Here is a 15,267-nt window from a genome sequence, read left to right on the forward strand (position 1 = left end):
CGAGGATGTAATTAAGTATGTTTATGTAAATGTCTGAATAAAACCAAATAAAGGAAAAACAAAATGAAAACAAAAATAATAATAAATAAATCAATAAAATATTTAACCACGAAAAAAAAGAAATACAAAAGTAAAAAACGTAATTTCCGACTAAACATACTTAAAAAAAAAAAGTTAGATTAGGCGAGGATAACCTTTAATATCCGCTGAAATGTTGAACTTCTAAATTCCCGATGTCCCTGAAGGCAGCATTTGGCACTGTGCGTGTAGGCAGTTACATCAAGTACACTTTGCTTTAGATACTTCAGTTTATCATGTGTTTTCATCAGCCTCGCAGGGAAATAGCTGCAAGTTAGCGATGTTAAGACTTTAAGAACAAGAGGAGGAGGTGACAAAACAACAGAAGAACCACCACCAACTTGCTGTCCAATAAAACAAGCAGCTAGTTGTAGGCAGAAGCAGATCCCGGAACTACAGACGGTAGGAAACGAGCTAGTTTGCTCGCTTTTTGTTGACAGTTTTCTAGCTGTCAAACCAACCACCACGACCTCGTTCAAAGTCACTGTACCCAGCTAAATAACTACTTAACCAGACGTTCATTTAGTGGCTTTGCTAGACTTGTTTTCGGTAGAAGTTTCCGTCACTTTGAACCCACTTGAAGATCTTGAGAGATGGCATCGAGAGGAGGATTCACGACGATGAATCTGAACACCATGAACGTTGGGCATGCTGCGGGCATGAGTTTGCCAGGTTTGCCCCAAACTCCGGCGGGATACCCCCGAAGCATGAGCAACGCTCCCCAGTACCCACAGGTTGGTTTTTATATGCTTATTATTTATCTATTTTAATAAGTGAAATAACTTAACTGAGCTAAAATTGAGGGTTATCTTTTATATGTTAATTTGACTTCTTAAAGTTAAAGTTGCCTTTTAAGAGAACATTAAATTTGGATTAAAACAAACATATATTAAGGTGAAGACAGATATTAAAGTAGGAATAACATTAAGAGCTCATTATTCTTTAAAACATCAAGGTGTGGACACTACTTCCGCATTATGAATAGACTATGTAATTACTTACGGCCACCAAAAAGATGAGTGTAACCTTTTTAATAAGATAAGGATACCTTTATTAGTGGGGAAATTTAATAATATAATAAGAAATAAGTTATTCAATTTTAAGAGGTTTTTGATGATAAATTCAACAATGCATAGTAAATATTTAGCACTTGGTTATTAATGTATAAGATAAGATAAGATATTCCTTTATTAGTCCTGCAGTGGGGACATTTGGGGGATAGTGCAAAAAAAACAAGATGCATCAGCTAACACAGTAAAAAAGAGCTAAACAAAGTGTAACAAAATATGAACCATTTAAATAGAAGGAAGTATAAAAATAGGAGCAGTATATACAGTATTGACAATAAACAGACTATTAACAAAATTGCACAAGTGGAAAATGATATTGCACAGTGAGAATGAATGAATGAATGAAGTTCCACCTGAAAATATCAGGTTATTGTCAGTTTTTTGGTGTTTATGTGTAAGTGGTCGACGGTTGTGGAGTCTGACAGCTGCAGGAAGGAAGGACCTGCGATAGCGCTCCTTCAACTGTATTCACAAGTATTTGGATATTTAAATTATAATTAGTTTCACAGATCAATGTTTTTTGTACACGTGTGAAAGAGACAATCACGTGGCTGCCCTCAGCCTCCTGTCAGTTAGCTTGAAAACAAAAGTAAGTTTATCATCACCACCATCTGTCAGAGCTAAGCCAGCATATATTATCCCAGTTTTACCACCATCTGCAGCTTCATGTGGTCTTTAGTTAATATGCATTATTACAGTTGTCTCATGTTTTAGTCAAGTCAAGTCAAAGTTATTTCTATAGCACATTTAAAACAACATGAGCTGACCAAAGTGCTTTACAGACATAGGCAGAATAAAAACAGGTCAACAGAGCAGACAACAAAATCACACACATCCACAGACAGAGACCAAGATACAATCCATGAGTAAAAGACTGTTATAATGAGCATTATAAAATAATGTTAGTTAATAATTGTTAGTTAGAGCCATATGGGTTCAGATATTTGTTTTTTCTGTTGAAGGAGTGACCAAACAAAGTAAGCAACAGTGTTAAAATAGCAAAATTCACATACATTGTTGTTGATAAATCAATTAAATTTGGTTTATGTCAGACTATCACTGAATTATATAACAAGACTGTCAAGCGAATAAAATTATTTAATCGTTATTTAACTCAGTGATTCAGAGGTCAAGAAATCCCTTCGAAAATGGCCATGACAGTTTTTCCTCACCAAAATTTAGCGCAATTTTGCAGCGCAATTTAACCTCCCTCGCGACAAGCTAGTATGACATGGCTGATACCAATGGATTCCTTAGGTTTTCTAATTTTCATATGATACCAGTATCTTTAAAACTGAGCCCACTACAACCCCCGGTAAGATCGATTGCGTTAAAAGAAATTCGTAGCGTTAAAACAATTTGACGTTAATGCGCATTAACTTTGACAGCCCTAATAACAAGATAAAGATTGGAACATCAAGAAAATAGCCACACAAAGCCATACACATACATGCAACAGATGTCACAGAAAATACGTACATACATGTCACAATAAAACATTGCAATTTAAAAACCAAATGTATGCACATATTCTACATTTATCCAAGAGATTCCTTTTCACTGCCTGATTTGTTTTTATTTACTACGACTAGTTCTATAAGTTATGCTAGACACAGTTTTCATAGTGGAAATACCCATTTCTATCCACCATCTAATTATCCTTCCAAAATCTTTTTGGCTTTAAATCTGATATCAAAATCATCACATTTGGAGGATAAACCCATCTTTTGTAAACCAATGCTACAGGAAGAAAACATAACTAAAGCATCCCCGTATGTGCTTATTTTAATGACTACAATTTTCATTAAAAGAAAAGTAGTGAGTACAAGAAAGAAACCTGTTTTTTTCAGAACTTGAAAATTCTTATGAAACTGAAATCATAGCTTAAGCTTCCCTTTTTTTCTTTAGCGCCCAGGGATGCCATCCAACAGAGTGGGGGGCCCCATGGGGTCAATGGGGGGCCAGCTGCCTGGTCCTTCTTATGGCGGTGGGAACATGTCTATGCGGCAAGGCATGGGTCCTCCAAGCATGGACGCCTCGAGGAAACGCTTCCTTCATCCGCATCAACAGCAGCAGCAAGAGGCGCTGGGAGGCCTAAGACGAGGGTAAACTGTGGAGAAGTGAGAGTGTTTGTGTGGGAGGAGAAGAAGAGAGGGAGAGGAATAACGCCAAGGTTGATTGATCAAGACAGCTTGGGGCCAAATCAGGAAATGGCACTGTCTGAGATTTAGACTTTACTAGAGCTGCAATGATTAATTGATTAGTTGTCAACTATTAAATTAATCGCCAACAACTACTTTGATAATCGATTAATCGGTTTGAGTAATTTTCAGCTCAAGTCAAAATTCTCTGATTCCAGCTTCTTAAATGTGAATATTTTCTGGTTTCTTTACTCCTCTATGACAGTAAACTGAATATCTTTGAGTTGTGGACAAAACAAGACGTTTAAGGACGTCATCTTGGGCTTTGGGAAACACTGATCGACATGTTTCACTATTTTCTGACATTTTATGGACCAAACAACTAATCGATTAATTGAGAAAATAAACAACAGATTAATCAACACTGAAAGTAATCGCTGGTTGCAGGCCTAGACTTTACTGTCACATAAATAGAGCTGCAACTAGCAGTTGATTAATCTGTGGATTCTTTTCTCAATTAATTGTTTGGTCAACAAAATCAGAAAAAAAGCAATTTTCTAAGTGCTTGTTTTGTCTGGATAGCAGTTCAAAAACAATACTGTACATTCCATTTATGATTATATGAAGCTGAGAAAAGCAGCAACTCCTCACATTTGAGAAGCTAGAACCTGAAAATCAACAACTCGACTAAACAATTATTAAATTTTTTTTGCCAAACCCCTTTTTACAGTAACAAAAACAGAAGCAATGAATAAACAATTAATTATTTCCTTGCGATACATTTGAAATACTGCAAACTCTTTCATGCACATCACATTTCCTGCAACATTTCCTGTTTTTCAAAACCTATTTTTTCTGACTTTGACTGACTAAAGCAAACAGCCATGGCAGAGTCAAACAGATAGATTTCCTCATAGTATTGTTATTTTGTTGCCTTTTATGGTGTAATGATACCAGAAAAGTGTTCATGAGGATCATGAACATCAACACAGGTTTATAGCAGACAGGATTACCTTAAGGGCGTTACTAGTAATGTTTTCTCAGCCAGGATAAAAACTACAACACTGAGTTTGCGTACTTAAAAGATTCTAAATGAACACTGTTACATCCAGTCGGAAATGTTATGCAAGTTATAGTTCATGGAAAACCAAAACTTGTATCTTGTCATTGAATTTTAAATATATATTTTCATACACAAAACTGAAGTAGTTATAAGTCATAAAGATTCCGTGTCTAATTTTGCCTGTTTTGACTCATTAACAATATAACAACACCGCTATTCATTCAGGGTGTGTTTTTCTCTCTGAAGTCTGTTTGTGCAGTTACTGTGCCGTTAAAAGCACAGCTCAGATCACACAGACACGAGGACAGGACGAGTATCTCATGACTGGCCTTTGCTGTCAAAGCAGCGGACACGAGCGGGTATTTTTGACTTCAAGCTGCTCAGCGATGCCACGCTCATACATGTGGTGATCCGTGACCTGAGGCCGCATGTACAGTTTCATCTACAATGAACCTCAGTCTCGTCTTTAAAGCTTTATTTCATAACAAAGTCCTCAGTATAGGACGAGTGGAGTGCCACAGTGCCGGAAGCAACAATCTGAATTTTCATTAAAGAGCTCGGGTATTAAAATTAGCCATAATGAGGGGGAACTGTGTAATTTAATTAACGAAACAAAACAGCTTTTATGAAGTCAGTAGCGATGATGATGAAGTGTCGAGGGGAGAGTTAATGAAGAGACGGCACTGGCCAAAATTTTGTTATTGCACTATGAAGTTTTCACAAATAATTGATAATCAAACGTAATGAATAAGGCCTTTCTGTTAATCTTGTATGCGTCAGTGTGGTCGGTTCCTCGTAAAGTGGTTAAGGAAGGTCGTTCTTTTAAAAGTGTAAACGCTAAATGATGAGACAACATTGGCAGCGTAGTACAGTATGTCCTAGTTTGACTGTTTTAGCCATTGGATCTTCTATATTTTAGAGAAAGCATATAGGTCATGTTACGGCTGTGTATTGGCAAGAATCTGGCGATACGATACGTATCATGATACAGGGGTTACAATTCAATATATTACAATACTGTAAGCAAGGCGATATATTGTTATTTTTTTTAATTTAATTTTAGGAAAACTGTCATATAAAGAACACACCACCATATGTTTAAAATCTGAGTAAAAATACATCCAGAACAGTGGGATCTGCATTTGCATTTATCACAGTCCCCGTAACATCCAACATCACTGCACTACTTTGAGGGGGCACATACACTGAGAAGGCACATCTCAACATCTCTTTGAGTTAATCTTTGCATGTAAACTATTATTTAAAAATGTATGCAGTGTTTTTGAGAATCGATACAATATCACAAAACATAATATAGCGATACTCTGTATTTTTGATATTCTCTTACACCCCTAATTCAAGGTTCACGGTTATTTATTTGTCAATTCCAGCAAAATAATCATTGGTAATGCATATCTTTGCTTTCAGGTTCCTTCAACAATGCTCATAAAATATGTATATATAAAAAGGGGAAATCACACTAGTAAATGTAAAAGCAAAATGATAATCTAAACATAAAATAGTGCAATTAATATAAATATAAAGTAAGTATAAAATAGATGGGAAAACTGAATGTAAACAGGATGTAGTATGTATATGCATGATGAGAAGTAATATATATACACAGAGGTGTAAACAGGAATGTAGTATGTAATAATGAGAAGTACTAAAACTATATATACTGAGGTGTAGACAGGAATGTAGTATGTATAGAGAAGTAATAAATATGTATTTACACACACACAGAGGTGTAACAGTTTGTAAAACAGTAAAGTAAAGTGAGTTCATGTTTGTGTGGTTGTTTTTTTGTTTTAACAAAATTAAGATATAGTACTACGTGTTTATTATCTTTTCTGTGTGTTTTTTTAGAGCAAAAAGACGCAAGATGGCCGACAAGGTTCTCCCACAGAGGGTAAGAAAGTTTTGACCCCCGCCCTGAATCATACTTTAGATGGTTTCAGTTTGTTCCCAGTTGGCTCTGTATTCCTTTAATATTCATGCTCTGCTGTTTAGATCCGAGACCTGGTCCCAGAGTCCCAGGCCTACATGGATCTCTTGGCGTTTGAGAGGAAACTGGATCAGACCATCGCCCGGAAGCGCATGGAGATTCAGGAGGCCATCAAGAAGCCCATTATGGTAGCTCTTAACAAGAGTGCATTGTCAAGGATAATTTGAGATAACTTTCAGGCTTTATGTAATTTTGTAACGCTGGATTACAGGCATCATTTCCTGCAAATCCCTCGTGTTTAAGTAGGAATGCGATCTGAATCCAGTGTGGAAATGTAGAGTATAGAGAGGGAATTACAGAATTTAAATATATTGGCCGGCTGTTGGAGAAAAATGCCTCCTATAAATAGTATGAAAAAGCTTTGATTTCATAAATACCTTAAGGATTATAACTTTAAACTGTCTTTATTGACCAATTAATGACTTCCATGTTATGTCAAAGATCTGTATTCACCAATCACTAAGTGTAGTTTACAGTCTAAATCCTAAAAGAATTCAAATTTGTCCTGGTTTATTTTAGATTGTGAAACAGTTTTTACTGCAGTCCCTGATATATGTGCTTGTCCATCTCTACGATGCAGCAAAAACGCAAGCTCAGGATCTACATCTCTAACACGTACACCCCCGGCAAGCCGGAGGGCGAGGATGCAGAGAAGGTGTCCTCCTGGGAGCTGAGAGTGGAGGGAAAACTTCTGGAGGAAGTATGTGAACCACTTTCTTCATTTGAATTGTCTTGCTTGTGCTGTTTCGCCATTGTCTCCAGTGTAGTCCAACTCCCAAGTATTTCAGTCTGTGTTATTGTGTTTCTGAAAACATCAGTCACTCAGCTCTGGTTGGCCTGTGTCCTTGGCTCAGACCACGCAACCAGATGTGTGTTTAGAGCTCTCCCCACTCCACCCCACACCTCCTAACACACACACACACACTCAAGCTCATGTTCTGTTCTGAAACAAGGAATTGAAACCACTGGCCGTTGCATACCATGAGCTGACAAGCCTCCCCTCCCTCCATCAATTCCAGTTCCACTCATTGTGTCATCCGGGGCCACATGAAGGAGGATTTTCTTGTCAGTTAATTTCTCTCCTCAGGCTCATATGGTTGAGGCATGCGTGGGAGTTTTGCATGGAGCAACAGAAACAGAAAAGGGATGTGAGGGAGGGAGGGAGTGAAAGTTGTGCAAACAGACTTTAAGTTTGGAGAGGGCGGGGGCCCAACAGCTTTTTCTAGTTGTCTACAGTTTTGTGCTTCACCACCCCCAATGTGGTCAAACAATGCAGACTGACACAGCACAATAAGAAGCCATAGTTAGATAACAATCTGTCTTTTCACACTTTTTTTTAATGCTCTTTTTGTTCCTAGCCTGGCAAGCAGAAGAGGAAGTTCTCATCTTTCTTCAAAAGCCTGGTGATTGAGCTTGATAAGGAGCTCTATGGACCTGACAACCACTTAGTAGAGGTATGACAGCATATTAAAGGCATTTGATGCAACCATCTCAGAAACATTTTAGGCACACAGACAACAAAATGTTCTGAGACTGCTATTGGCTCACCAGCCCCAGTACATTTTTCAGCACTGGTCAGAAAGTGGAGTTCAGCTGGAATCATTCAAACTTTTGGAATCAGTCCTTTCTTCTCTTAAAGGAACAGTGTGTAACATTTCAGGGGGATGTATTAGCATATTCATAACTACGTTTTCATTAGTGTATAATAACCTGAAACTAACAATCGTTGTGTTTTTTGTTAGCTTAGAATGAGCCCTTCATATCTACATAGGGAGCGGATCCTCTTCACGGTGTCCGCCATGGTGCTCCACCATGTTTCTAAAGTAGCCCAGAACCGACAAACCAAACACTGGCTCTAGAGAGTCATTCACGTTTTTATGTTACCTGAAGGCCACCGTAGTTTTTCAACACGCCACCATCTGACATCCGTTGCTCCTAAAGTAGTGGTATAATGGTAAGGATGTCCTTTGAGCGAGGCAAACGGCGTTACCACAGTTTTGCACGAGGCGGCTCACGTTACCGCAGTCTTGGAAAGGGAGGAGTGAGCGGATAGGTACTCAGATGGTTGCAATCTGCAACCACACCACTAGATGCCGCCAAATCCTACACACTGTACCTTTAACAGCTCTTGAATCTGGAAGATATCCTACCTTGTCTAGTCCAACCTTGTTTGGACACATGGGACTACTGGTTTTGCAATAGATTATATTTTAGGAAAAAACAGTAGTCCAATGTGCCCAAATACTAGATATAATATGATAAGAAAATTACTGTATCTCAGAAACTCCAAGGAGCACAATCAAGTATTTGGTATCTTTGAACTCATAACAAGTTGAATAGCAAAGATATGCACACATATGCAGTATAAAAAATTTTCGCGTTTACAAAAATCCATACATTGACTATTGATAAACGTGTGATTTATCATTATTATATTAATACAAATTTCAAAGTTGTACTGTTAGATACTTGCCTAAGTATTACCGTACCAAACTTCAAGACTTTTGGAGCATTTGCTTGTATGAGTCCACTATCTGTATTTATATCAGAGATTTATTATCTTTTTATTTTGTTAACACATTTCAGTTTAGATTTAGTTTAAGCTCTAATTGGACTTAAATAACTGACTTACTTTATCTTTCAGTGGCACAGAATGCCCACCACTCAGGAAACGGATGGTTTCCAGGTCAAAAGGCCCGGCGACGTGAATGTTAAATGCACCCTTCTGCTCATGCTCGACCACCAGGTACCGCCCATTTGCTCAGTTAACCATCTTGCACACAGTCGTATACCTGGATGCTATGACTTTCTTACCTTTTTCAACCACCACTTCTTTTGTCCCAATGTTTTTTTTCCAGCCCCCTCAGTACAAACTGGACCCCCGTCTGGCTCGTCTGCTTGGTGTGCACACACAGACGCGGGCCAGTATCATGCAAGCCCTTTGGCTCTACATCAAGAACAACAAGCTGCAGGATTGTCACGAGAAGGAGTACATCAACTGCAACCGCTATTTCAGACAGGTGATGGGATGGTTTTTAGGCTACACATTTCCCGGTGTTGCTTTGACATTTTAAAATGCTTTCAAAATAATTTTTATGTCTTATATCAAACGTGCAGTGCCTTGTTTTTTTCCCCCTCAAACTAGTAATTCATACACCTAATAGAGAGAGAAGTGTCATAATTTTTACCATCTGTAGGATTTGTACCATGATTTGTAATTTAAGTGTGTGTATTATTATTTTTTCAAGAATAGATTTAACCTAATTTGATCTCTAAATTTGTAATTTATACTATCAAATTAATAATTTGTAGCTTTGAATTTGTACGAGGTACACAACAATTAATGCGTACTGCTTTCATTGACTGTATAGGACTTCAAATGTGCAGGTTTTTATGTTTTAATGCTCGTGGGGAGACAAACTGATAACAAAACTTTACCTTCATCATGTCAAACTTGCTCTGTTTTCTAACCCAATGCTGTTCAGATCTTCGGCTGTCCACGCATGAGGTTCTCTGAGATTCCCATGAAACTGGCCGGCCTGCTGCAGCACCCTGATCCCATCATTATCAATCACATGATTAGGTAGGGAAGTGGGGATCATTATCACTCTCTCTGTGTTATTGTGTTACCAACTGTGTTGGTTATAAGATTTAATTTTCAACAACAATACATTTATATGAGCTGGTGACGGGCCATCAGTACTCATTCCTGCTCCTACAAGTTTGCATCAACATCACTCTTGACTTAAATTCTGTTCTGCTCTCTGTGCGTCTTTGAGCAGTGTGGACCCAAACGATCAGAAGAAGACGGCGTGCTATGACATTGATGTGGAGGTGGACGACCCACTGAAGGGCCAGATGAACAGTTTCCTGTCCTCTACAACCAACCAGCAGGAAATTGCTGCGCTGGAGATGAAGGTAAGGCATAGTAAGGAATAGTAATAAAAGGAAAAAAATGTGTTTCTGCTTCCACAAAAAACAAACACACAGGCAACCAGAGCCGACCACAGAAGATATATTCTAAATTATGGATAAATAAAGTTAAAATTATAGACAACAATACAGATAAAATATCTACCTATATCTACCTTTTACCATACCTTTTAATGGAACCAGAAAACGCAAGTCAGGAAATTAAGGGCATTTTTGCTATTAATAGATAGGATAGCAAAATAAATTAATAAATAAAAAGATTTAAAAAAAATAATAAATAAATACAATTTAAAAAATAATAATAATAAAAAAAGAAATAGATGCTTGGAGATTAATGTAGCGGGTTTCTCAAAAAATGTCAAGATGGGGCGCCACATTCTGTAAAATTTAACCTCTGTTCCCTGAGTAGTATAACGGATTTTCTATAGTTTTATACAGGACATAATGTCTCATTTAAGTTTATCTTTAAAATAAAATATTTGTTCTCATGTATTACTGTACTGGTTGTGTTCACTGCAGATTCATGAGACGATTGAGTACATCAACCAGCTGAAGACCGAGAGAGACTTTATGCTGAGCTTCAGCAACAAACCACAGGACTTCATCCAAGACTGGCTCAAGTCTCAGTGCAGAGATCTGAAGGTAAACATGTGCTCCCACCACTAATGATGTATGGACGTGTTTCTCCACAGGCGTCTTCATCGGCTGTCTTATACTGCTGTTTCTTTTACACATAGTATTCCTCAATTGTGTTATGTTTTCAAGCCTACTACCAACAGCAGTTTGATCTGTTTTTGTTTTGTTTTTTTAGAAAATATTTCAGTATTTCAGTAAGGTTGTATTCTAATCTTCCACTTATTTAAGCGTATATGGTTGTTGTATTTTCATGATGACCCAAACAAATGTTTGTGTTTGTTCATATATTTTATGCAGTCGAATTTCCCGAATTTGAAGATCTTTATTCCAAATTGCTTTGCAGGTAAAGAAATTACCCGGCATAGATTTCCCAATATTTAATAAAAACATGCTCTAAAATACAACTATTTTGTATGCGATTGTGATATGAAGTCAGTTCACCTAGGCAAAGTAACAGCCAACAAATCCTATCATTCCCTGCACCTATGTGTCGAAACAGACTGAACGAATAAACATATTGAAACACAGCTTCAACAGTCAGATATAAGCAAAAACAAAAGTATTTTGCAGCATTGTTTGCTCAAATTAAGTCGAGGGACTTCAATGCAAAGTAAGTTGACCATTTAAAACATTATTTAGGTATTTGGGAATGAAACAGTTTTCCGTGTTCATGAAATTGTGGTTCCTCTTGTTCAATGATATATATATCTATTTTTGTATTTGTTTTCGTCAGTTGATGACGGATGTGACAGGAAACCCCGAGGAGGAGAGGAGGACTGAGTTCTATGAGGCGCCCTGGGTACCAGAGGCAGTGGGCAGATACGTTTACTCCAGAGTAAGGAATTACACAGCCTAATGCACTGCTTAACAATGTACATGTTTAATAGATGTATTAATATAAGGTGCATATTGTTATTAGCTTTAATATGCACTAACACTATCCCTTTCTTTTGTTTCAGTTGCAGCAGAGAAGACAAGAGCTGGAGCAGGTGCTGGGTATCCGACTCACCTAAAGACACATTCCAGAGATGTTTAATCATCAATTGTTAACGTCTACTCAATCGAAATTGGATTTGCTTGGAAAAGAGATAAGCTAATGTTGCAGCTTAAAAGCCATCCTCACTGACATGGTATGATAGACCAGCTTCTAAGTGGGATGCATATAATATAATAGTTTTAAAATCAACAAAGTATACGGGACCAAAGTGATTAACATATCCCTGATAATACAGTATGTTTGCCTTGCGTTGTCTGTCATTTTGAGCCTGTTCAAATAATCGTTCGCCTTGTTTTGCAGTATGTTTCGTTTATGGTACAATATCATTTTAAGCATTGGTGCTGTCTAGGTGTTTTTCACCATCACATTGTGTGCTATTTTGAAAAGGGTGTCAGTTTACCTTCCCATTTGAAGCCATAACCTTTACAAAGGAACAATACCTGATTGTAGAATTAAGCTTTTCATTCAAAATATATATCCATACTTATAACATTTTACAACAGAAATATATATATTTTAGTTCAAAAAATACATTTAGATAATATGGTTTATATTCGTTAAAAAACATAGGAATTCTTCAGATGTCTCATGAGTTGGACAGGAACTGATATGCCAACAATAATTGCTTGTATGGGTGGATATATCATTTGAAATGAAACATTTCTTTGCTGTGCAAGAAAGCTTGATTGAGCTCCTTATTTGAGTCCACTGTCCAGCTGTAAATCAGCAGCAGTTTGTTTCCACTTCTGGGATGTTTACATGCTGTTTTCATTTGTTATTGGGGTTGTCGGGGTTATTGTTGTAATGCCAGGAAGAGGAACTGTGGCAGGCTGTTTGGATTGAAGGGTTCTTCCTGGAAGATCCATACCTCCCAAGAAGGTTAACTGGTATTAATAATATAGGAATGCAGTTGTAGTGTGTCAACTAAACAATGCACCAAATTGTTGTGTACAGTTTACAGTTCTATGAGTTAACTTTTCATTGAAATGCTATTTTGTTAAGATTTTGTATGAGAGGGTTTCCTGAATTTCTTTAAACATTCCATGTTAACAGATATCACTGTGCCAAAATTTGTATTTGGAAAAAGGCACTTAGAATTTGAGAAATGTTGTGTACAAAATATATTTGTTTTGTACAGCTTCTTTGTAAAATGTTTGCATGTTATGTATCAATCAAAAGCCTTTATCTTTTATACATTTGGAGTATTTTACAATTTTACAATAAATATACTTTGTTATTTCATCATATAGAAACTGTTATTTGCCCATGGTGTTATTGTTATTAATAATAATGGTGTAGGCTTATATTCGTATCGTTTACTGTGCAGCCTCAGCTGTATGATAATAGCTGGGCTCATAGTGTGCATGTTAGGGCGGGTCTAAAAGCTCAGGTGCCTCTGAGAGCAGCAGTTTCAACAGGTCTGGCCGGTGTTACCTGTCTCTAACGGCTTTAGAGAGGTTTCACCGCTCCTCAAATAACGGCCAAGCCAGATACATCCTACACTTACTCTTCACAGAACTGCGCCTGAGCTTGTCAAATGAAAATAGTACAAAGAAAAGATGTGACCAAAAGTTTACACTGAATTAAATTTGTTGATTAATCATACATGTGTTATTAATAGTAGATTAAGCTTTGAAGCTCAATTAGATAACGTTAAGTTAGTTAAAAAAGTATCACAAAGTGAACGTAGAAGCCAAAGCAGGTTAGGACTGAAAAATGATGTGTACTTTTTGAAAAGGGCCTGTTGTAAATTCGTGAGCCTGGTTTGATAGCTCAGGGTTTATGCCCTTTTCTATCCATAGGAAATAATTTGAGGGAGGAGAGAGGAGATGGAGGAGGAGCCCAGTCGGTGTTGAGGCAGCATGGCCCATGCCCGGCCAGTTGAGGAGTTTTTCTTTTTTTCTTTTGTATATATATATAAATTTTTTTTATCATTATTTTTTTCCCTTTTCTTTCTTTCTTCCTTTTCCTCATAACAGAATAAAATTAAATTAAACATGGATAAAACAAAATGGAGAAAAAAAATAATTGAAAAAATAATAATAAACAAATAAATAAAGAAAACTTTAAAAAAGCCAACATAACTGGGCAAGATCAATATCATGTGACTGTGTACAGTGTGTGTGCGCTTGAGAGGAGAGGTGGGGGTGGCTGGCTGTCAGTCAGGATGCAAATCAAATTAAGGCAAGATTAAAATAAAGTAAAATAAATATAAATAGGTAGATAGATAGAGGTAAAATAATGATGGATAAGAGAATTATGTTTAATAGGGTGATGGATAAAAAGATGATGTTTTAAAAGAGAATGATGGATAAAGAGGATAATGTGGTTGTATGTGGTGTTCAAGATTCAAGATGTTTATTATGACACCGGTTATACAGGTACAAACGTGTGAAATACTTTTTGCTGGGAAGCTCCATTAAAATAATAAATTATATTACATTTACATTAAAATTACATTTACATTACAATTATAAAAGGAAATACTTTATACAAGGGCATATTAAGAACATATGTATTAAGAATATATACAGTATATACAGTATAAGATATATTTTTGTGTAAGATATATTTTTGTGTAAGAATGTGTTAAATGAATTATAGATTTGTGTGGACTGTAGCTGGATTTAAATGAAATCAATATCTTCACGGGAACCATATTTTGCTGCCCCCAAAGCGTGGGGAAATATCAAAGTTCTAGTGAGAATGATGTTTCCCCTCCCCCATGTCGTGTGAACTATCAGTGGTTCTCACATTACTACAGTTATGGTTATGTTAGGTTAGGGCCCTAAAGCTTTTTGAAGATTATAAAGTTGCATGTTATAGTGACCTCAATATCATCCAAAACAAATGTGTGTAAAATGTTGATATTTCTTATATGTTTGATACAGCTAAAACAGCCTGGGGTCAAATTGACCCTAAAGAACACCGATGCGTACAGCATGTGTACAGGACATTGAAAACATATCATCATTTTAATTTTATGTTTACACAGTTGTCCCCATTAAATTAGGAAAAGTCATTAAATATGAAGCAAAAAAATGTATGTCAATTGTTTATTTAGAGACGTTAAACATTGAATGGGGTCAAATTGACCCCAAAGATAATAGGAGGGTTAATTATAATCATTTTCTGGAGGTTTTAATTGCTGGGGTCAAATTGACCCCAAGGATAAAAGATGTTAGTAAATTTGAAGGTAACAGGAGGGTTAAATGTGATCATGGGTTAACATTGGTGGTGGTGGTGTTTGATAGTTATGATGACCTGTAGGTGGCGATGTGCGCATTTATTCTCAAAAAACACCCGAAGAAGAAGCAGTCTTCCGGAAACACGTCTCTCCT

General features: G+C 36.8%; 1 protein-coding gene across 2 annotated transcripts; it reads left to right on the forward strand.

Annotated features, from left to right (window-relative positions):
• Positions 1–241: 241 nt before the first annotated feature.
• On the forward strand, positions 242–13,167 carry smarcd2 (SWI/SNF related BAF chromatin remodeling complex subunit D2). 2 transcript variants are annotated; one of them, XM_074619033.1, is made up of 13 exons: positions 242–812; positions 3,057–3,253; positions 6,222–6,264; positions 6,366–6,488; positions 6,941–7,060; positions 7,719–7,814; positions 9,005–9,106; positions 9,219–9,380; positions 9,846–9,943; positions 10,143–10,278; positions 10,813–10,935; positions 11,663–11,764; positions 11,889–13,167. In XM_074619033.1, the coding sequence occupies exons 1-13, from the start codon at positions 672–674 to the stop codon at positions 11,940–11,942; spliced, it is 1,497 nt and encodes a 498-aa protein (XP_074475134.1). In that variant the 5' UTR covers positions 242–671; the 3' UTR covers positions 11,943–13,167. The 2 variants fall into 2 exon arrangements, with proteins under 2 accessions (XP_074475134.1, XP_074475133.1); XM_074619032.1 differs by having other exon boundaries at positions 244–812; positions 10,140–10,278.
• The last annotated feature ends 2,100 nt before the right edge of the window (positions 13,168–15,267 follow it).

The sequence above is a fragment of the Sebastes fasciatus genome, chromosome 20 (assembly GCF_043250625.1).
Source record: "Sebastes fasciatus isolate fSebFas1 chromosome 20, fSebFas1.pri, whole genome shotgun sequence".
Classification (NCBI taxonomy): domain Eukaryota; kingdom Metazoa; phylum Chordata; class Actinopteri; order Perciformes; family Sebastidae; genus Sebastes; species Sebastes fasciatus.

Bases quoted from the DNA above. Each gene is read 5' to 3' on its own strand.
- smarcd2 (XM_074619032.1), top strand. From the start codon at position 672: ATGGCATCGAGAGGAGGATTCACGACGATGAATCTGAACACCATGAAC. The intron at 10,279-10,812 runs GTAAGGCATAGT...TGTTCACTGCAG, and splicing joins TTGCTGCGCTGGAGATGAAG to ATTCATGAGACGATTGAGTA. The intron at 11,765-11,888 runs GTAAGGAATTAC...CTTTTGTTTCAG, and splicing joins GCAGATACGTTTACTCCAGA to TTGCAGCAGAGAAGACAAGA.